Genomic DNA, 24231 nt, shown 5'->3' with positions numbered 1-24231 from the left:
ATGAATAAATCTTTTACTTTACTTCCTGACTTTGTGAATTCTGTCACACCCCACTGTACTGGCACCCTAACACTTACTTCAAAGTAGAAATTTGCCAAAAATGCCCTCTTGCTATCCGAAAATAAAATATCCTGGTTTCTTAGCCTGGCATTGTTGGAAAACCACCTAGCCCCGCAGTTTGATTTCCTTCTTGAAACTTCAGTTTCTCCCAAACTATCACCTTTCTCTCAGACCTCCGCCTGGAATGCTCTTCTGTTGCAAGAAGTGACACCTGATGGAGGAATTCAGATGCTCAGACAACTTTGCTAGAGGAAGGAGAATTTAATGTCGGTGAAGAGCGTGAGGCACTCAACAGACCCAAAGCATGATCTCCCCTTGATTAGATTTCTTACAGCTTATATACCCTCACAGTGTCCACACAAGGGGCGTGTGATTCTTTTGTCTGAGGTTTTACATGTCTCTCCTTACTCAGAGTGGGGAGGGGCAGCTTCGGGTGGGGGCTGCAGGGGAGGAATTTCCAGACCCCTGGTGTTATCAGCACCTTTGTCGGATTCTTGAACAAAAAGATGGCACTCCTAGGCTTACAGGCAGGGAGCAGCATTCATTGATGTCTTATACAAAGGCTGAGTTCTCACTGTAACACAGCAAACAGTCCTACAGTCTTGACATTCCTCTACAGCTACAGAGGTAGGGAAGGGGCTGGAGAATCATTGAGGTGGGGGATGCAGCTGTGGAAAACATGTTAACTGAAGAGCATAGGGCAGAATGGGGGAAGAGAGAGCAGTTTTAACCAGCTGAGTCGGTTATTTCTGCAGGCCCTTTCCTTTGCGTCTATTTTTACTTTCAGATGCCTCCTCTCCTCTCTCACTTCTATCCTACCTCACCTTATCTCAGATCTATACAGAATCTCTGAGGCTGAGACAGAGACTTCAGTGGACTTCATTTTTCTTTTTTTAAATTTGAGTTTCTCGTTGGAGTGAAAAATTGAAGGGTTACAAACGTGTAATATTTTAAATGTTATTTTCTGTGAGTATATTGAATTCTGAGGCCAACCTCTGTAAATGAATTCCAGGAGGCGGGCCTTAGTTTGAATTCAGGTTCTGTCACTTATCTATGAGATCCTGGGTAAGTTTGTTACCTCTCTGTCCTTCATTTCCTTCATCTGTAAAATGGGAATAATACTGATGCAGGACATGGCAAATGTCCCCAAGTTGGTGGGGGGAGACCAAGCCCTGTACCAAGAGGAGAAGAGGGTCCTTTGGCAGAGAGTGAAGAAAGAATTCAAGACACATGCCAAAGTTAGAATCAAAAGGAAAGTGTATTAGAAAAGGGATAATGCTCTACAGACAGAGTGTGGTCTCCTCTCAGAGTCATAAGAAAACCCAAACCTGTAGAGAATTTTTATAAGAATTGATTTGAGCCGAACAGGATACACCTGGAAGCAAGCTCTCAACAGACCAAGAAAAATGCTTCTCAGAATGAAAGTTCGCAACTTCTTTTATACACTTGGAATTAAGAAGGAACACAGGGAAGATTTCATGAATGTGGGAGAAAGCAGGGCAGGATTTGGATTAAAGGATAAAAAAGGCATTTCAAAGGTGTGCTAAACTATGTAATTTCCTTTCTGAGGGGTCTTAAAAGAGGCATTTCAAAGATTTACTAATCTAGATGCACAAAGAATGGACATGGCTTGCTTAAGGCAAAGATAAACCTTTTACTAAAGAAGTTATAGGCCTGGGGGCATGACTACCTACAACGACCTGCCCAGTTAGGAATTTATGATTAGATCACCCTGTGAGGGTTCTTTCCGTAGAACCCCTTTTTCATCCACATGAGTTATATGTGTGAAGCTCCTAAACTATGTTTGGCATATAGTGTGGATGAAAAAGGGGTTCTGTAATAAAACTGACAAGTCCAGTGACAAAAAGTAATCTTTCAGGGCGATCTGGCATTTTAAAGGTGCACAAGAACAATGGGTAGGGCTGGCTTAAACTTTCACTAAAGAAGTTATAGGCCTGAGGTATGACTACCCACCATGACCTACATAGTTAGGAATTTATAATTTATTACAGCACCCTTTTTGCATTCACAAAGTGATTTTTATGTCATTCTGAGCTAAAGATGAGGTAATACTGTGCCTTGGGGGCTTCAATGGGTCAGTGCAAGATGGAAAGAAGAGCAGATGTTTAAGAAATAGAAGTTTTCCCTGCTCTATATATAGGTTAAAAATGTTATCTCTGATAATCTCTTATTATGGACATGGCCCCTAATTCAATTTCTTCTAGGCAGTTAAGTGGGGAAGAAGTTTCTCTTGAGCCCACAGGGTTTTGGTTGCCTCTAGCTCAAAAAAATCTGCATACCATGGAGGCATATCTTGGGGTGACTAGTTCTAAACCCCCTCATGGTCAGCACCCCTACAGTCCACTCTCCACACAGCTTAAAACTCCCCTGCTTAAAACCTTTTAGTGGCTATTACTTTTACATAAAAAATTAAAACATATTCCTCCAAACCCTTCAATGCTTTTCTTTTTATTAAATTAAATGTGAAGCTGATTGGATTAAACATGGCGGCGTGAGAGACGTTCCCAGATCTCTCCCTTGAAACAGCAATAAGCCGAACACCTAAAACTCGACAAAAAACACCCAAACTGCACACCAGCATGTCTGAGCATGGGATCTGCGCATAAGAGCTACCACAGGTTAGAATCCCGGATGTCGAGCGGTGGACTGGGAGAAACACAGAAGCTGCCTCTTGAAGTTGGAGCTCCCTGTAGAAGGAGCGGGAGGGGAGAAGGAATGGCGAGTTCCCTGAACAGCCCTGCCTGAGAAAGCTATGAGCTCTACGTGGTTGGCAGCCGTGCCCGATCATCAGGACAGAAGGCAGAGAAACAAGAATGGCAGAGAAACAACAGTTGATTTTTACCAGCTGCAGCTGAAACACTGATGCTGAACCGCAGCCTCCAATCCCCAACACAGAAGGCCCCTCCCCCAATACCCTCCAAGACCGAACGCTGCAGAGCCCCAGGGGAATCTGAGCAAACACTGCCGAAACTGTCACGAACACTGACAGGAACAGACTGAGGGTAGTGAGCATAATTAAACATCTATAAGGAAAAAGAAGACATTATTAACACTTCATATAAAGCAGAGATCCAAGAGGCTTAAATGCCACCCTCTGGAAACCAAAAGAAAAACACCTTCTTTGCAACAGGCTAGGGACCATTATATAATAAATCTTCTTTCTGGAAAAAAAAAAGCAGAACACACTTCCATTAATGCCGAGGTGGAGAAATAGTTTCATTAAACACCATGAACAACCAAGGTGACAAGGCATCTCAGAAAGGAAGAGAAAAATCTCCAGAAAATAAGTTTACAGACAGAAATATGAGACTTAAAACAGAGAATTCAGGATGGTACTTCTGAAAAAAACTCAGTGAGATCTGAAACGAATCATATCAACAATTTCAGGAATTGAAAAAAACAACTAGATGAGCAGAATGAGTTCTTTAGCAAAGAGATTGAAACTCTCAAAAAGAACCGAATAGACATTCTGAAGATAAAGAACATACGGCACGAGTTGAAAAATGACATAGCAAGATTGGGAAGTAGAGTTGACCAAATGGAGGAAAGGATCAGTGATATCAAAGACAGAAATCTAGAAATAAATCAGAAGGAAGAAGAGAGAAACCGAAGAATGAAAAATAATGAAAATAATGAAAGAGAAATACAAGAACTAGCAGATACCGTCAGGAGAGGAAACATAAGAATAATGGAAATTCTCAAGGGGGAGGAAAAGGAGCAGGGACTAGAAAGCATTTTCAGACAAATAGTTGAGAATTTCTCAAATCTAAGGAATGAGCAAGAACTTGGAATTCAAGAAGTCAACAGAACACCCAATTATCTCAACCCAAAAAGGCCTTCGCCAAAAGACATCGTATTAAAATTATCAAAAGTCAAAGACAAAGACAATATTTTCAGGACAGCCAGGGAAAAGAAGATGGGAACCTATAAAGGAAAACCCATTAGATTATCATTGGACTTCTCAGCGCAAACCTTACAAGCCAGAAAGGAGTGGAATTAAATATTTAAACTATTAAATGAAAGGAACCACAGCCAAGAATAATGAATCCAGCTAAGCTCTCCTTTAGATATGAAGGAGAAATTAAGACCTTTCCAGACATACAAAAATTGAGAGAATTCTCCACTACGAGACCTGCACTACAGGAGAGACTGAAAGAAGTCAGCTCACCTAAAACAAAATGACAAAAAAAAAAAAAAAAAAAAAAGCATAATTAGGAGTAAGGTGGACTAGCAGGCTGATAAAAGCAGAGGAGTGCAACTCGTACTAAGAGTAGGGTATTATAAGTTAAAATAAGAGATTTGCTATAGCAAGATAGTAATGAACGTTCAGCATACATAGAGACAAAATGAGACAACAATGACTGAAAAAAGGAGCATTCAAAGATCCAAATTCGCAAAGGGGAATAGAGATAAGGCACACACAGAAGAAAAAGGACGACTATATATATACAACTATCCTTTTTATATTTGTAAAGGTATCCACACTCCAAAGATTCAGAACCGAAGTATATAATATAAAACAAGAAAGAGCAGAGGGAAAACACACAAAAGCCAATCAAAATAAAGAAAACAGAAACAAAAGGACAAGGAAGCAATAGAAACACTGAGCTACCAGAAAGCAAAAAAAATGACTATAAGAAGTCCTCATATTTCAATAATCGCCCTAAATGTAAATGGACTGAACCTACCAATAAAAGGCAGAGAGTTGCAGATTGGATCAAAGCACAAAACCCAACCATATGCTGCCTCCGAGAGACACGTCTCAGTTCCAAAGACAAATATAGACTCAAAGTGAAAGGGTGGAAAATGATATTTCAAGCAAATGGCATTCAGAGAAAAGTGAGAGTAGTGGTACTAATATCAGATGAAATAGACTTCAAAATAAAAAAGGTGAAGAAAGATACTGAGGGACACTTCATAATAATAAAGGGAATCATGCACCAAGAAGAAATAACATTTATTAGTATCTATGCTCCCAATCCGGGAGCCCCGAAACATGTAAAGCGATTACTAACAGAACTAAAGGAAGAAACAGACCAAAACACTATTACAGTAGGGGACCTAAATACCCCACTGGCAGATATGGACAGATCATCCAAACGGAAAATCAATAGAGAAAAACATCCTTAAATGACACATTAGACTGACTGGATATAATTGACATATACAGAGTCTTCTATCCCCAAACAGCTGCTTATACATTCTTCTCTAGTGCACACGGAACATTCTCAAGAATCGACCACATACTGGGACACAGACATAGCCTCAACAAATATAAGAGGGTTGAAATCATACCAACCATATTCTCTAATCATAATGCTTTGAAACTAGAAATCAACTGCAAAAAGAAAGCAGGAAGAACCACAAAAACATGCAGATTAAACAACATGTTACTGAAGAATGACTGGGTCAGAGAAGAAATAAAAAGGGAGATCAAGAGATACATAGAAACAAATGATAATGATAGTATAACATATCAAAACTTTTGGGACACGGCAAAAGCGGTCTTAAGAGGAAAGTTCATATCATTACAGGCCTACCTCCAAAAACAAGAACAACCGAAATAAACAACCTAACGCTTTATCTTAAAAAACTAGAAAAGGAAGAACAAATGAAGCCTAAAGTCAGCAGAAGGAAAGACATCATCAAAATTAAAGCAGAAATAAATGAAATTGAAAACAAAAAACAAAAGAAAAAATAAATGCAACAAAGAGCTGGTTCTTTGAGGTTAATAAAATTGACAAACCCCTGGCTAGACTCACTCAAGAAAAAAGAGAAAGGACATAAACAAAATCAAGGATGAAAGAGGGGAAATTACAACAGACACTGCAGAAATACAAAGGATCATATAAGAATACTATGAAAAAGTATATAACACCAAATTGAATAACCTAGAAGAAATGGACTAGTATTTAGAAAAATACAACAACCTTCCTAGACTGAATCAAGAAGAACTGGAATATCTAAATACACCAATCAGCAGTATGGAAATTGAAACAATCATCAAAAACCTACCAAACAGTAAAAATCCAGGATCAGATAACTTCACTAGTGAATTCTACAAAACATTCAAAGAAGATTTAATACCTATTCTCCTCAAACTCTTCCAAAAAATTGAAGAGGAGGCAATACTTTCCAACACATTTTATGAGGCCAATATTACTCTGATACCAAAACCTGGTAAAGATAACACAAAAAAAGAAAACTACACACCAATATCTCTCACGAACACAGATGCAAACATCCTAAATAAGATACTAGCAAACTTTTTAATATGTTAAAATCAACATATTAAAAAGATTATACATCACGATCAAGTGGGCTTCATCCCAGGGGCACAGGGATGGTTCAAGATACGCAAATCAATTAATGTGATATACCACGTAAACAAATTAAAAAATAAGAATCATATGATCATATCTATAGATGCAGAAAAAGCCTTCAACAAGATACAGCATCCATTTATGATCAAAACACTTAACAAAATCAGTATAGAAGGAAAGTACTTTAACATAATAAAGGCCATATATGACAATCCCTCAGCCAACAACTTAATGGTGAAAAACTAAAACCTTCCAAGATCAGGAACAAGGCAAGGCTGTCCACTATCACCACTGCTATTCAATATAACATTGGAGGTCCTAGCAAGTGCAATCAGGCAAGAGAAAGATATAAAAGGCAATCCAAATAGAAAATGAAGAAGTCAAACTGTGACTATTTGCGGATGACACGATTTTCTATACAGAAAACCCTAAAGACTCCACAAGAACACTACTAGAAACAATAAGGAAATACAGTAAAGTCTCTGGATACAAAATCAATGTTCAAAAATCCATAGTATTCCTATACTCTAATAATGAAGTGTCAGAAAAGGAAGTGGAAAAAATAATTCCTTTCTCAATTACGAAGAACATACAAAGGAATGGAAAGATATTCTATGTTCTTGGATTGGAAGAGTCAACATAGTTAAAATGACCATATTACCTAAAGCATTATACAGATTTAATGCAATCCCCATCAAAATCCCATCAGCATTTTTTAAAGAAATAGAACGAAAAAATCATCAGAACTATATGGAAGCACGAAAGACTCCCAATTGCCAAAGCCATTCTGAGAAAAAAGAACGAGGCTGGAGGCATCACTCTGCCCGACTTCAAATTATAATACAAAGCGACAGTAATCAAAACAGCATGGTATTTGCAGAAAAATAAACACACGGACAAGTGGAACAGAATCGACAGTCCACAAGTAAACCCATATTTATATGGGCAAATCATTTTTGACAATAACGCCAAAAATATAGAGTGGAGAAAGAAAAGCCTCTTCAATAAGTGGTGCTGGGAAAACTGGAAAGCCGCTTGCAAAAGAATGAAGCTAGACTGTTGTCTATCACCACACACCAAAATTAACTCAAAATGGATTAAGGATCTGAATATAAGACCTGAAACAATAAAATACATAGACGAAAACATAGGAACTAAACTCAAGGACCTTGAGCTTAAAGAGGATTTTATGAATTGACCTCAAAGGCAAGAGAAGTAAGAGCAAAAATAAGTAAATGGGATTATCAAACTAAAAAGCTTCTGCTCAGCAAAAGATACTGTCAACAAGGTAAAGAGACAACCATCGAATGGGAAAATATTTTTGCAAACAACACCTCTGATAAGGGCCTAATATCCAAAATATACAAAGAACTCATATGACTCAATAACAACAAAAAACAAACGATCCAATCAAAAAATAGGCAGAGGACCTGAACAGACACTTTTCTCTAGAGGACATACAAATGGCCAACAGATATATGAAAAGATGCTCAACATCGCAAGCTATTAGGGAAATGCAATCAAAACCACAATTTGATACCATCTCACACCTGTTAGAATGGCTATAATCAACAGGACAAGTAATAACAAATGTTGGAGATGACGTGGAGCAATAGGAACCTCATACACTGCTGGCGGGACTGCAAATTGGTACGGCCACTCTGGAAAACAGTATGGAGGTTCCTCAAAAAACTAAGAATTGACCTACTATATGATCCAGAAATCCCTCTACTGGGTATTTACCCTAAAGACTTGAAAACTCATATTCGAAAAGATATTTGCACACTGATGTTCATAGCAGCATTATTTACAGTGGCCAGGATATTGAAGCAAGCAAAGTGTCCTACAATAGATGATTGACTAAATAAGCTGTGGTATATATATACAATGGAATATTACTCAGCCGTAAGAAGAGATGAAATACTGCCATTTGCAACAATATGAGTGGACCTTGAAATAATCATAAGGAAAATAAGCCAGACAGTAAAGGTTGAAAATCACATGATATCACATATGTGGGATATAAACCTAAAAGCAACAAATGAACAGGACAAGCAAACGGAGACTCATGGACATGCACAATGGACTAGTGGTTACCAGAAGGGAGGGGTGGGGAGAGGGGAAAAATAAAAAAATAAATTGTTAAAAAAAATAAATAAAATGAAATCTGTTAGGGCAACAGTGATTAATAACATTATATGAGTTTCAAGTATACAATCCTATAATACATCATCTGTATATTGCTTTGTGTGCTCACCACCAAAGTCTAGTCTCCTTCTGTCACCATATTTGACCTCCTTTACCCTCTTCATTCTCCCCCCATTCTTCTTTCCCCCTGGTAACCACCATACTGTTATCTGTACCTACAAGTTTTTTATTTTTTTTGTTCATTTGTTACTTTGTTTTATATACCACGTTTGAGTGAAACCATATGGTTCTTATCATTTTGCATCTAACTTGTTTTGCTTAGCATGATACTCTCAAGATTTATCGATGTTGTTGCAAATGGCAGTATTTCATCCTTTCTTATGGCTGAGTAGTATTCCATTGTGTATATGTACCACATCATCTATATCTAATTATCCCTCGAAGGACACTTAGGTTGTTTCCATGTCTTGGCCACTGTGAATAATGCTGCTATGGATATAGGGGTATATACATCTTTACGAACACAGGTTTTCAAATTTTGGGAGAAAATAACCAGAAGAGGGATTGCTGGGTCATGTGGTTGCTCTATTCTTAATTTTCTGAGGAACCTCTATACTGTTTTTCATAGAAGTTGTGCCAATTTACATTCTTACTAGCAATGTATGAGTGTTCTTTTTTCTCCACGTTCTCTCTAACACTTGTTATTTATTGTCTTATTGGTTTTTTCAGACTAGAAAATAAAATACAAACTTCTTGTCATGGCCCACAAAGCTCTGTAGATGGGCCTTGCCCATCTCTCAGACTTTGCTGCTTACCATTCATCCTCTCACATCCCCCACTAGAACATAAGCTCCAGAAGACAGAAATGTTGTCTGTGGCACTGATACATTCCCAGTGCCTTATAGCAGTGCCTGGCCCAAGGTAGGTCCAAATACCTATTCGTGGAACGAATAAATTTATTTTCTAAATATTTCTGTAAGGTATTCTTCCTTTACGGACATACTGAAGCTTTTATATGTGAAGTAACTTCAAGGTTACAGAATTGAAAATGGCAAAAGCATTCATTTATTCATTCAACAAATATTTAGTGAGCAGCTGTTACTCTTGTAGGCATCGGGGCAGGTTTTAAATCTGAGGCTAATGATTTTAGAACTGCACTATTTTTTCTCTCTCTTTTATTTCGTATTCTTTTTAAGAATTACTAAATAATAGGATACATTCTTGCTGTAAATAATTCAAACATTAATATAGCTAGATAAGGTTAAATTCTCCCTTGACATTTATCCCACTTTACATTTCCCACCAAACACCAGTTAATCCCTAGAAGTAAATATTGTTTAACACACACACACACGCGTGCACGCACACACACACACACACACATATATACAGAGAGAGAGAGAGAAATAGAGGAGAGAGAGAGAAGAGAAGAGAGAGAGAGAGAGAGAGAGAGAGAGAGAGAGAGAGAGAGAGAAAGAGAGAGAGAGTTAGTTTATTTTAATCCTCACTCCCTCACTCCCTTACTTGTAGCCTGGGGAAGCCTGCTCTAGCTATAGTTCATATAACATTTCTTTGAGATCTTTTTGTATTAGCACATATGTATTTACCTCATTTATTTTAATAGCTTCATGTCATGCCATAGTTCGAATGTATCATAGTTTCTTTAAAGAGCTCCCACATTGATGGACCTTTAGGTTGATTCTGCCTTTTAATTATTACAAACTGGTGTGATAAATTCCTTGTACAGGAATTTTGTGTATTGAATGTGACTATGACTATTTCTTTAAAATAAAGACCAAAGCAGAATCATTGGGTTGAAGGGTATGTTTATTTTAATTTGGACAAGTATTGTCAAATAATTCCTCTAAAAAGCTTTACCAATTTACATTCCTACTAACAAGTATATGAAAATGCTTGTTATAATCAAGATATATATATTTTCATTATCCAAAAAAGTTTTTCTGGGCACCTTTGTATTTTCATCTCCACTCTTGTATTCTGATCCCAGGTAACCACTGATCTGCTTCCTGTCACAATAGATTATTTTTGCCTATTCTAGAATTTTATAAAAATAGAATGATACTGTATATAGTCTTTTATGTCTGGCTTCTTTGGCTCAGTATGATGATTTTGAGATTAACTCCTGTTGTCATGAGCACTATTAGTGTATACTTTTTTATTGCTATGAGTAGTATTACATTGTATAATTCTATTGTATGATTATACCACAATTTGTATATCTGTTCTCTGATTATTGGACATTTAGGTTGTTTCCAGTTTTTAGTTATTATGAATTAAGTTGCTATAAACATTTGCATGTAAATATTTTTGTAGACATGTTTGTTAACTTTTCATGAATTCCACCTTGAAGTGGAATTTCTGGGTCATGGGGTAAGTGTATGTTGATCTTTATAAAAAATTGCCAAATCATTTTCCAAAGTGCTTGTATCATTTTACACTACCACTAGAAATGTATGAGAATTCTAGTTGTCCCATATCCTCACCAACACTTAATTAGTCTTTTAAAATTTTACTCATTGTAGTGGGCATGTAGTGCTTCACAGTGTAACTTTAATTTGCATTTCCTTGGTAAGTAATAATGTTGAATGTCTTTTCATGTGCTTATGGCTTTTGTATCTCTTATTTGTGAAGTACCTGTTCCAATCATTTGGCTATTTAAAAACCTAGGTTGCCTTAATGTTGAACTATGAGTTTGTTATAAATTCTGTATACATGTTCTTTGTCAGGCCATATTGCAATTATTTCTCCTAGTGGCAACAAATATTTTCTACTCTAGACAAATGAAAACATATTCACATACATATCTCAAAACAAATATTTATAGCAGCTCTATTCATGCTTGTCCCAAACTGCAAACAATCCAGATGCCCTACAGTGGGCGAATGAACAAACTGTTGTGTATCCATGCAATACCCACTCAACAATGAAAAGGAACAACTTAATGCTATTTGCAACAACTTAGATGAGACTTAATGGCATTATTCTGAGTGAAAGAAGCCAGTCTTAAAGGTTACATACTATATGATTTCTTTAAAGTATAGCCTCAAAAACACTTAGTGAGAGAGAACAGATCAGTGCTTGGCAAGGTTTGAGAATGGACCTGGGGGTGACTACAAAGGGATAGCCTGAAGGAGTTTTTTTTTTGAGGTAATGGAAATGTTCTGCATCTTGATTATGGTAGTAGTTACATGAATCTAACTTGTAAATAATATTAAAATTCATAAATTGTACACCATAGGGAGGCTATTTTTGCTGTACATTAATTAAGAAAGTGCTGTAAACGAAAAAGCAAATCAATAAATGTTTAAGAGTATATAGGTACCTATGAATATTGGTTTTTGAATGCAGGAAGATGTGACAGGAAATACACACATCTTTAATGCTGGTTACTTTGTAGGGAGAGGGAGCAAAAATGATCACCTTTTTCAATGTACACTTTTTGTATTGTTTCACTTATCTCAATTAGCATGTGGTGATTTCGAAATTTGAAAAACATCTACTAAAACGGAAAACATTAGGAAAATATTTAAAAAGAAGAAAAAAGTATTTGTTTTGTTGAGTACCTGATGATTTGTTAGAGAACAAGAAAAGTAAGTCTCCATTCTTGCAGAGCACAGCCTGGTAGAATTTAGTCCCCACATCTTACAGATGACTCATCTGCAAAATGTGATTATTACTAGTACTTGAACAATAAGATTTTTTTATGAGAATAAATACCTTAATAGATGCTAGAAGCAGTACCTGGCATAAATGGTAAATACAATGTAAGCTGCTATCAATATATCATCTATGAATTGAGAGAATAATTACCATCACATTGTTATGATGGTTTAAAAGTGCCTGTCATGTAACAGGGGACCAGTTAATGTTAGTTAGCATTTGGAGCCTGGATACTAGAATGTGAGGCAGAAGGCAAAGATCTGTCCCTGGTTTGGTTTCCTGTGTCTCCCCACTTATCTGTTTTTCGTGGACTTGCTATCTTTTTAATGCCAGGGAAGCCTCTCCTTTCTTCCCCTCCTCTGGTTGGCTTATCACCCTCCTTCAGGCCCTGATGCAGGGCGTTTCCCTCTCAGGCTGACACTTGACGCCTTGCCTACATCTAGCTTAGCACAGAAGGACATACTTACCTTGGAGAGTGTGGGTGAGATATACACAGTACTGTTGGACCTGAAGGTGAGCCAACCTGGGAGAAACGTAATTTCAGAGGAGGGCAGGAATTGAAAAGTATTGGAGGGGAGGTAGCCCTGGAGGGTACCAGGAATCTTTAAGGGGAGTGAGGGAATTGGGGAAAATACACAGGGATAAGGGAAAAGGATACTTAAATTCTTTTTCTCTAAACAGGCAGATGGCCCTTCTTCAGGCTAATAAAGATCTCATTTCCACAGGAATGAAGGAATTTAATGTTCTGCTGAATCAGCAGGTAAGCCCAGGCACTCTGTTTCAAATGACAGGCCTGCTTTGTTGAGGGGTGGGTGAGGTCAGAGAAGGGAGGAAAATTGGGAGCTGGGAGAGTAATGGTAGAATTGATAGAAACAATTAGAGACAGGGAATATAAATCAGAGAAAAGAGGACGTCAGAGTTTGTGGGTTATTCTGGAATCATATTGCTGACCACATTCTCCTTTACCTACCTCCCTGTCCTTCCCGCCCAGGTTTTCACTGATCCTCCTATCTCTGAAGAAGCCATGGTGACTGTGGTAGATGACTGGGTGAACTTCTACATCAGCTATTACAGGCAACAGGTGACGGGAGAACAGCAAGAGCAGGACAGGGCTCTGCAGGAACTTCGGCAAGAGCTGAATACTTTGTCTACCCATTTTCTGGACAAATATAGGGCCTTCCTGAAGTCCTTATGAGCATCCAAATCACCCACTGCTTTTCTCCTCACTCGGAGACCTAGGCCTGCATCTGTAAGAAATCCTTAAATTCTGCCTCTGTATTCTTTAAGTTCTCAGGCTCTGTTCCTTTTGGGTGTTACTCTGTCTTGGCACCTCAATAAAGAACAACATTGGTTTTGCTGGTCCTCCTGGCTCTTCTTCGATTGTCAGTCCCTGATTTATGGAGGCAGTTGGTTCCTTTTCCTTCAGTCCTGCTTCCTAGATATAATCTTGGAGATTTGATTAAGTAACCATTAGGAAATACAGGCAAGCACTAAAGAGAAAGTTCTGAGGAGAGGAGTCATTAAAAAAAGGGAGATAAAAATTTTCCAGAAATTGTGGTCCTGTGACACACTTGTCTACAAATAAGTTGTTGGAAGTCTCCCAGTCTTGTTCATTCTATGCTAGGTGGAATTAAGAGTCCACCCACTTCTATTTTCCAATCTCCTGCCCTACCTTGAACAAAGTTCTAGATCTTCTGACGCTAAAGATCACCACACAATACTTCCCTAGAGCATTGCTGTGATTTAGAATTGGAAGGGATCTTGAGAACCGTTTAGCCCATCCCTTATTTTTCAGATGTGAAAACCTTTGGCTCCATCATTCCTAAACCCCAGATCTCAGGATTGGGAAGCCTAGATTCCTGCCCCAACTTCCCTGCAGCTCCAACCTTTTCCTGTCATTCCCTTTCTCTTTGACCTCCAGACTCTAAGCTTCCTTATTTTAGGGATCCGGGGGTGGAACCAGAGGCAGGCCAGGCTTATGAGCTTTTAAAAAAACAAAATGAAGCTGCTAGAATGAGGAGGGAGGGGCCCACTGGCTGTGTTATCTCCATGGAAAGCCTAGGGACACAGGGGGAGGGCTCTCAGAGGCAGGAGGAGTGGGCCTTGAAGGCAGGGAGCACCAATCAGATGCTGTTCCTGAGGCGGGCCCAGGAAGGGGACTCCACTCTCTCCCTGTCATTTTCCGTGTTGTCTTTTCAGTGGGAAAGGTTTGGGACTGAGTATGGTTGTTTTCTCAACTTCCAGCAAGCTTTCGCTTTGGATATGTGCACTCCCATCTCTGATTTTTGGTATTTGAGTCTCTGTAGTCTGGTTCAAGGTCCAAAGGGAACTAGCTCAGTGCCCCCAACCATCCTTCTAAACTTGTGGAAGACCCACCAAGAGAATGGTAGCCTCCCAGGGAACCAGGCAGTGAGCAACTCTGAGGTGCGGTTGGTGGCTTTGGCAGAGGTCAGGGCCTTTCCACTGCATCCCTGAGGAAATCTCAGCCCATTAATGGGGACCCAGGGCTTGCTTAGGTGGGACAGTAGTCAATAGCGTCCCCTTTGCAAAAGACTTGGACAACCATGCATGGGTGGAGCAGAGAGACCAAGGAACCATCTAAAGAAAGTATTAGATTTACTCCATTGTTATACAAGATGCAGCTTAAAAGAATGGTAAGAGGCCACTCAGGCTCAATTAATGAAAATAAACTTTCCATAAATTCAGAAGTATTCAGCCTTGGAAACTGTGGGCTGATAACTTCTCAAATGCTCAAATAAAGGAAGATGATCAATTATTAGGTATGTTGTAGAAGAATGGGAAGTGCAACATCTAAATTTCATTCCAACTATTTCATAAGCTGTATGAAATTGAGAAATTACAAAGCATTTTTTTTAGGAGAGAAACCTGTTAAACTTTACTGCATGTTCTCATGTTCTGATCACCCAAGCATCTGGTCTTAAATCTACAAAGAAGTAAAATTTGGAATATTTTGATTTTTCAGAGATAATAGTACAAACCATCAGGATCTGATGGTTCATGATAATAAAATTAACATTACTGGACTAACTCCCACTTTTACCTTCGTTTCACCCTTACTCCAGCCCTATAATTGAAGCTAACCCTACACCAGCACTCAACTGGACCCTCACCCTGGCCCTGAATCTCAACCTCACCATGACCCTCATCATGACCATAAACTTGACCCTTACCTGATCCTGACCCTAACTCTGGTGCTTATATATTCCACTTACCCTGATTTGAACATTACCTTTTCTCTAACCCTGATCTCACTCTGATTCTACAATGATCCTCACACATACCTTCATTATGCCTTTGAAATTGCCTTGAATCTGAAACTTGAGCTGAACCTGAACCATACTCTCAGCCTAACCCTCCCAGGGAGGTTGGCACCTCCCTGATCCTGATCATAATCCTATGCTGAAATTTACCCTGACCTTCATCCTGAGCATGACTCTGAACAGTTGCCTCACACTCCTGACTCTTCATCCTAAGCCTGACACTGATTCCCATTCTGACCCTCACAATGACTCAACTTAACCTTGAGCATGATCCTTATGTTCATCAAGACCCAATAATTCACATGGGCCCTCACCCTGAACCTGACACTGATCTTTATCCTTAAACTTACCTGATTCTGACTTTTCTCCTGACTGAAGCCGACCTCATACCGTGATTCTTACTCTAAAAATAACTTTTCTCTTACCATGTCCTGAACTTGACCCCAAACATGATCCTCACTCTCATACTTACCTTGGCCCTGACTCACACGCTGAACCTAATCTGTCAACCTAACCAAAACCTCACTCTAGCACTAAAACAGACCCTCATCCTCACTTTGTTCACGAACATAACTCTGACCCTGATTGTGAACTTTACCCTTACCAAGACACTGAAATTCAAATGGACCCTTATCTCTACTCTGACCATGATCTTAACTATGAACCTTTGCCTCCCTTTATTCACACTGTAAACGTGACCTTCATCCTCACTCTCACCCTGACAGTGATCTGACCCTCATCACGATCCTGAGCTTGACCTGACCTTCACTCTCACCCAATTCTTATACTTACCTTCACCTAGACCCTCAACCTGATTCTGACACTGACCATATCTCTGACATTGATAATCATCCTGACTGGACACTTGATGCTTACCCTGACTTGAATAACTCAGAAGCTCATCCTCAATTATGTGGGTGTCTCTCGCAATGGCCATGACCCTGACTGTGACCCTCATACTGACTCTTCCATTGGCCATCTATTTGACATTGACCCTGCTTCTGATTCTGACCTTCCTCCTTACCCTAACTTTTACTTGACACTTACTCTGACCCTCACACTCTTCCATATCTTCATTGTGATCTAAATTCTGACTCTCAATATGACCATCACCATGACTCTGACCCTGAAGCTAATCCTGACATTGATTCTAATTCTCATCCTTATCCTGACCTTGAAATGGTACCTCAGACTGACTCTGACAATGATCACTATCTTGACCCTGATTATCACTTCACCTTGATTCTGACCATAATGACCACACTGGTTCTGATTGATTATATTTATTTCAATCTTATTAGGCTTGACCACAAATAAAATTTCCTTTTCATAAAATTTCTTTTTCATAAAATTTCTACAACTTTCTATGTCCATTTTAGTTTATCTCTTGGTCTCTTACTCAATTCAGAAATAATCAGGACAAAATTATTTCATTTCTCTTAACGAAAGTGTATCTCTATTCCTTATACCTTCTGCTGCCAAAAACATGCACTCTATCCTTGAAAACTTTAATTTCCCATGAAAATGAAGAAGTAAGCAATTGTAAACTGTCTGTTACACCAGTATTCCTTTAGACTGACAAATTTATGAACACATTTCATAATTTCTAGAAACATTTATTATAACAATATTTCTAATAACATGTTTACTAATAGACGCAAATATCTTTAGTTCCTCTACAATAAGAAGCAAAAAAGTAGATAAACCTATGTTCAGTAATTCATATTTCGCCATTTTTATATTATTTGGAAATGCTCTAGATATTCAATAATTTCTATATTTTGACTTAACTTAGCAAAACCGTAAGGTTTCAAATTACCAAAATATTTTGGGAAATTATTTTGAAGTATATATAAATCATAACAAATATTTATTTCTGAAAAGTTTCATCTTAAAATCTTTTTATCCTACTTACATTTATTTAATTTACTTGCTGTTAACAAGTATGTTCAGATTACTTATGAATATTTCATCATACCAAGTTATTTTTCTTGCTGACAAATTTTACAGCAGACATAAAATAAACTTTTTTGACTGATAAACCCAGTTAGAATAAAAGTATTATACTTAATTCTGATAACTCTAAGGACATGCCCATTTAACCAAATCAAACTCAAATCAGCTTTAATAATAGAACTGATGGCAACCCTTACTGTGCCAGCCAGTTCAGAAAGCATTTGACTCTTACTAGAAAACATCTGACAGCAATCAATCTCCATATTCTTCAGATGTGAAACACAGGCTGAGATGAGAAGCCACTTGCCAGAGGTAGTGGCAAGAGACAAGGCCAGAGGAAGAACCTGGAGATGTCTCCATACAATCCCACAGAGTTTGTTCCTTCATCCATGTGAGGCACAGAGAGTCAGTCAACAAGAGAATTCCCACAAGGACTGCAAGGGCACCAGGCTGTGGTAGGCACATGTTAATTTCTACAGCACTTGCTTATTTAGCTGCTCATAGAACCTCTGATCTCCCATCTCATTGGAGCTCAAGTCTGCCCCTGAAGAAGATGGCACCAATGTCTCCATTTTACTAAGGAAGAAGCAGAGAGGAGAGGAGCCTGGACCCAAAGCTAAAGTCCAACAAACCCCAGAGGCATGTTTTTTCTCCCATCACTCAACCTCTTTAGGCAGCAAAGGGCTGGGGCACAGGGAGAGTGTAGCAATAAAGTTAGGGTCTCTGCAAACATGAAGTGTAATGCCAGCATGTGCTAGATATGCATGATAACTTGCAGTCCAAAGTAGGGTGCAGAGAGTGTACTGGATGGTGGAGCGGTTAGCTCTAGCAGGTGAAATAACAGGTAACTTCAGTGTGTTTCTTTATATCAATATTTTCTAATCTTTCCATAAGGAGCAAGTATGTCGTGTATCATTTTTGTAAGTTTTAAATAAATTCCATTCCTCTGGAACTGTATCCACCTGCCCAGTCACCCAATCAGCAAGCATTTACCGAGTGCTCACAGTTGCAAAGAGGTACAATGTGAAAAAATCATAGCTCCTGACCTTGAAGATTTTGGCCCAAGAATAGAATGTGGTCAGTTATAACCCGAGCTGCCTAAGAATGTTCCATATGGCCAACTCCATACCAGAGAGGAAGAAAAATTGTAACTAAGCAATTGATGGGGAGCTATAGTCACCTGAACTGGGGCTTGAACATGGATCTGATACTTACTGGGTGTAGGACAGCTCCCAGACCATGGAGGTGAAGTTTTTTCAGCTAAAAAAAAAACAGAGCTAATGAGCTCTTAATCATCACAGGGCGGCCGGGAGGACCCAAGGACGTGATGTGCACCAACATACCCAGAGACCCTGGCACTCACTAGTCACAGGGAGAGCTTGCCACCCCTGTGACTTCTCCAGCCATTTTCCTCCCTTCAGGAAAGTACCTCAGGAACTGAACATTTCCAGTCATACTGCCAGAGACAGCCCATCTCTTTAGAGATCAATAATTCAGAACACTATAACTATGATTACCAGAAGTGTACTTTCCCTGAAAAGGAAGTAAAGAATCATGTCAGCTACAAGCAGCAGCCTCCAGCCATGGGTCTGATCACCAAGTAGGGAGGTTGAGAGCCAACCTGAGCACATCCTGCACAGACACACTCAAAGTGGATGGTGCTATGGAAAACTGGGAAAGTGGTCCAGCTTGGGTGTCTTGGAAACAGTGGTACCTTTTGCAGAAAAGAACAGAAGCATCTGTTCTGCTCCAACCAGTATAACTAGACATGGTATATCTAGAAACTTGAACCTGAAGTCTGATCCTTTACAGATTTCCACAACTCCTCTCCAAAAGTTTGTACACATGTCCTCTTTGCTCCTTAAGGACCAACATCTAAGTGAAAAAATCCAAGGGCACTGGCTCTGAATAATATAATGCTGACAATAACCTCCGGGAGCCCAGCTCTAGACACTTGACATATACCATCTCACTTCTGTCTTTTATACCCCTGAGGTAGATATTATTATGCCCCTCTTACAGACAAGTAGCTCAAGGTCTCCTGTTAACCACTGTACTACAATTATTTGCAGTCTGTGGACCAGGGGTCAAATCTTGGAGCCCACAAACCTAGGTGCAACCTCTAGCTCTGCCACTTTGGCTGTGGCTCCCTGGACAGACCTCATGAGTGAACAGGAGGCTCCAAAAATTCCTCACAGGGTTGCTGTGGGTGTCAAAGCAGATATAGGGGCCTGAGGACCTGGTTCAATGAACATCGGTTGGATACAGTATGGTTTTAGAGGAATAATTATTATTCATTCTAAAAAATGAGCCAAGCTAGGGAAACCATGGGACAAAGCACTTCGATCAGCCATTTTTTTTGTACAAATTTCTGTAGCACTTGCTCAGCTTCCTTCTTCCTCATCTTCCTGCCTTTAAGTTGATCACCACGTTCAAAACTTTTGTGAAAGACGTAAAGCCAAGTTCTGTGTCAATAATCAGTTCCAACTGGAAGAAAGAGCAGGGTACCACATTTGTCTACTAAATCAGCAAACACAACTCTGGCAGGGGTGCAACAAAACTACTCATATCATAGGTAGAATTGTGCACTGGTATGATCCTTCAGGAAAACAATCTAATAACATGTATCAAAAGCTGCAAACATGTTCAGTCCTTTTGACTCAATAGTCACTCTTGTAACATTATCTCAAATGACTGATCTTAATGCCCCCAAATCAAGGAGGGTCACCTCACTTCTTATGTTCCCACCTCCCTGAAGATGGAGAAGCTGAGAAATGAATGAATGAATGAATAAATGAGGTGGCACTCTTCCCACACAAATGTAGGCAGGCCAGTGAGGATGACCTGAGGGGCAGACTGGAGCCAGAAATGATAGGAGAGCAGAGCCAGGGTGTGTTGGAAAGCAAGCAAGCACCAGAGCTACAGAGGCTGGCAGGCAAATGGCCCTAAACAGGGTAGCTACTGGGGAAAGACAGGCTTCCTGAACACACAGATGTGTCTGACTTCTTAGAGCACGGATCATAACCTTGGCTACTAATCATCCTATAGAGACTTGGATTTGACATACCTGGGGTGAGGCCAAATGTCAGAATTATTTTTACTTTCCCTATTATTCTAATGTGCATCCAGGGCTGAGAATTATTGTCTTAGCCTGGTGTTTGTCCAGACAGATGAAAGGAGGGCTGAGTGAATAGCGCCAAAGCATGGTAGGCATTGCCTCTCCAATATGAACATACAAATGGTTCACTGGTTAAAACACAGACTCGATTCAAGAGTCTGAGTGAGGATGAGATGTGGCCTTCCTAGCTAGCTCCCAGCTGATGTGACTGCTGCCAATCCCAAACCACACTGCAAGTACCCAGCAGTAACACTTGTTAACTTGCATCACACATGAGCCCACTGTATCACATTCATGAGGCCCGCTGCTCAACAATCAGGGTTCAAACCTGGATTAGCCTTTCTTTCCCAGGCAGCCTTGGTGACCTCCCCATCAATCATGAGGTGGCTGAGAATTCAGGGTCAGTTTCTTGGTGACACCCCCTTGCAAAAGGCTTTCTCAGGTAACAAATGGTGACCCTCTAAGACTGCAGTTTCCATTTCTAATGATGGAATGTTCCCATAAGACGCTCAGATGATGGGAGTTACTGTACTTATAGCCTTTCTAAACAGATCTAATTCATTCTCTGCAGACTCTGAGGCCATTGTGGAAATTGGAGTCCTTGCAAGATTCACCTTAAAAAAAAAAATCAGCAAGACAGTTAAGCTGTAGTGATGTCAGAAGAATAGCAGCATGAGAGTTGCACCAATCCCTCCCCTTGAAGTTATAACAAGTTGAACAGCTATAATTCAATAAAGGATTCCCTCTCAACACTTAAAAACATCTGAGAGATCCGCACATTGAAACATCTGAAGGTGGGTGAATTGGAGCCATTAGGGGGGTGGGGAATACAGAAGAGCAGAAATGTGTAGCATAGATGCAGCCTGGAGCTCACTGTAGGCCAGAAGCGGGGAGGAATCAACTTGTAGTGTGTGCTCTCTGTGGCCATGAGCATTCCTGCCTGAGTGATCACCATATACTACGGCTGAACCCAGTGATGGGGCAGAGATAGAATACAGGGATGTGACAGCTGTTTTCTAGCTGTTGCCATTACCAGGCAGAAAACAAAGCCACAGAGTATGGTCACCTCCTCCAATCCTCCCAGAGTTAGCAGTGGGTCCCAGAAGAAGCTGTAGCAGTGAGTATTGCATGACAGAGCAGAAAATCTACAGCCCTAAGAACTGGAGAGACAGTTCCTGAGCGACAGATGCATACTCTGGCTAATCCCAGTGACAGGCGTGAAGATATAGAAGCAAGGAAGCTGAAGTCTTGCAGTGGCCATTACTGGGAGGTGAACAAAGCCACAAATACACAAATGCCCTCTACCGGTCCATCCTGCCCCCACCTATCACAGCTAATCCCAGTGGGGGCACCTCGGCACCAAGAGCAGTGCAGCACTGCATCTGACTGAGGGGCAGGGCCAGGATTTCATGGGCTTGGAAGCCCATTGAACACCATATTTTCTCATGAGATTGGTGACCTGAAACTGAGGTGATCTAGTCACAGAGGAGACATCCACCTCGCTAGGGAATATAGGCATTTTCCATTGCCCGCATACATCCAAAAAGCCTGAGCAGTACAAGAGAAAATAAAACACTTGTGCTCCAGTGGCACCTACTTAAAAACAAAAGAAAGACCTCTTATCAACCTAGTAAAGAGGTATCACTCAAAAAAAAAAAAAAAAAAAGCAGAGTGCAGAGTTCATTCCCATAAATGCCTAGGCATAGAAATACTCCATCAAATACCACAAACAACCAAGGTAACAAGGCATGTCAGAAAGAAAGTAAAATATATCTAGAAAATAAACTTAAAAACATGGAAATATGTGACCTAAATGACAGAGAATTCAAGATTGCAGTTCTGGAAATACTCAATGAGATGCAAGAAAACTCAGATAGGAGCTTAATAAACTCAGAAATGAAAGCAATGAACAAAAGGAGTACTGAGATGCAAGAAAACTCAGATAGGAGCTTAATAAACTCAAAAATGAAAGCAATGAACAAAAGGAGTACTAAACAGACTGAAACTTAAAAAAAATAGAAATTCTGGAGCTGAAGAACTCAGTAGAAGAGATGAGAACAAAATAGGGAGCTTAGGCAATGAAGCTGGAGGAAAGAATTAGTGATATTGGAGACAGAAATCTAGAAATGACACAGAAGAAGAGACTCGAGAGTAAAAAAAGAATGAAGGATCTCTATAAGAACTATCTGACTCGATCAGAAAGAGCAATATAAGAATAATGAGGGGAATGAAAAAATAAAATGCAATCAGAAGAAAAAGAACTTCTGTAATATGAAACTTCCTTTTGCATAAACTTAATGGTAACCACACCAAAAAGAAAAAAAAATCCAGAACTGAGACATATAGCATAAAAAAGAGGAAACAGAAGAAAAAAATCATAGAATACCACCAAACTAAAATAACAGACAGAAACACAAGGGCAAAGAAACAAAGGAGACACCGAGCTACCAGAAAACAAAAGATAACATGGCTATAGGAAATCCTCGTACATCAATAATCATCCTAAATGTACATGGACTGAACTCACCAAGAGAAAGTCACAGAGTAGCAAAACCCAATCATATGCCACCTTCTGGAGACACATCTCAGCTGCAAGATCAAATATAAAATCAAAATGAAAGGGTAGAAAATCATACTCCAAGAAAATGGTATCTAGAAAAAAGTAGGTGTAGCCATATTTATATCCAACAAAATAGATTTCAAGATAAAAAAGGTAATAAGAGAAAAAGATGGACCTTTTATAATGATAAAAAGGACAATACATCAAGAAGACATAACACTTATCAACATATATACTCCCAATCAGGGAGCACCAAAATGTATAAAGCAACTACTAATAGAACTAAGTGGAGAAACTGACAAAAGCACAGTTATGATAGGGGACCTAAATACCCCATTGACAGCTATGGATAGATTATCCAATAGAAAAATCAACAAGAAAACATCAGCCTTCAATGACGCATTAGACCAAATGGACATAATTAACACTTACAGAGCCTTTCATACCAAAACACCAGATTATATATTCTTCTCTAGTGAACATGGAACATTCCAAAGGATAGACCATATGTTGGGACACAAAATTAGTTTCAATAAATTTAAGAAGACTGAAATCAAAGTAAGGATATTCTTTGACCACAATGCTTTGAAACTGGAGATCAACAGCAGATAAGAAGGTGGGAAGAAACACAAATATATGGAGATTAAAAAACATGCTACTAAAGAATGACTGGGTCAAAGAAGAAATTAAAAGAGAGGTCAAAAGATATATAGACAATGAGAATAATTTTACAACATAACAAAACTTTTGGGATGCAGCAAAAGCAATAATGAGAAAATTATATCACTACAGGCCTATCTCAAGAAACAAGAAAAATTCCAAACAACATAACATTACATCTTAAAGAACTAGAAAAAGAAGAACAAATGAAGCCAAAGTCAGCAGAAGGAAGGAAATATAAAAATCAGAGAAGAATTACGTGAAATATAGAACAAAAAGATAAGAGAAAAAATTAATGCAACAAGAAGCTTGTTCTTTGAAAAGATTAATAAAATTGACAAACCTCTGGATAGACTCACTAAGGAAAAGAGAAAAAATACTAAAATAAACAAAATCAGAGGGGGCCAAGATGGCAAGCTAGGT

At 39.1% G+C, this 24231-nt stretch overlaps 1 protein-coding gene across 2 annotated transcripts; it reads left to right on the top strand.

Moving 5' to 3' along the window:
* Window positions 1–1117: 1117 nt before the first annotated feature.
* On the top strand, window positions 1118–13595 carry AHSP (alpha hemoglobin stabilizing protein). Of its 2 annotated transcripts, none has more exons than XM_039885595.1 (3): window positions 1118–1125; window positions 12915–12993; window positions 13225–13586. In XM_039885595.1, the coding sequence occupies exons 2-3, from the start codon at window positions 12919–12921 to the stop codon at window positions 13426–13428; spliced, it is 279 nt and encodes a 92-aa protein (XP_039741529.1). In that variant the 5' UTR covers window positions 1118–1125; window positions 12915–12918; the 3' UTR covers window positions 13429–13586. The 2 variants fall into 2 exon arrangements, with proteins under 2 accessions (XP_039741529.1, XP_039741528.1); XM_039885594.1 differs by lacking the exon at window positions 1118–1125 and adding an exon at window positions 12593–12746 and having other exon boundaries at window positions 13225–13595.
* The last annotated feature ends 10636 nt before the right edge of the window (window positions 13596–24231 follow it).

Source organism: Pteropus medius, unplaced genomic scaffold (genome assembly GCF_902729225.1).
Source record: "Pteropus medius unplaced genomic scaffold, Ma_sr-lr_union100, whole genome shotgun sequence".
In the NCBI taxonomy this organism is placed as follows: Eukaryota; Metazoa; Chordata; class Mammalia; order Chiroptera; family Pteropodidae; genus Pteropus; species Pteropus medius.
Note: the sequence above shows the minus strand (reverse complement) of the source record. Positions and strands in the feature narration are given on the sequence as shown.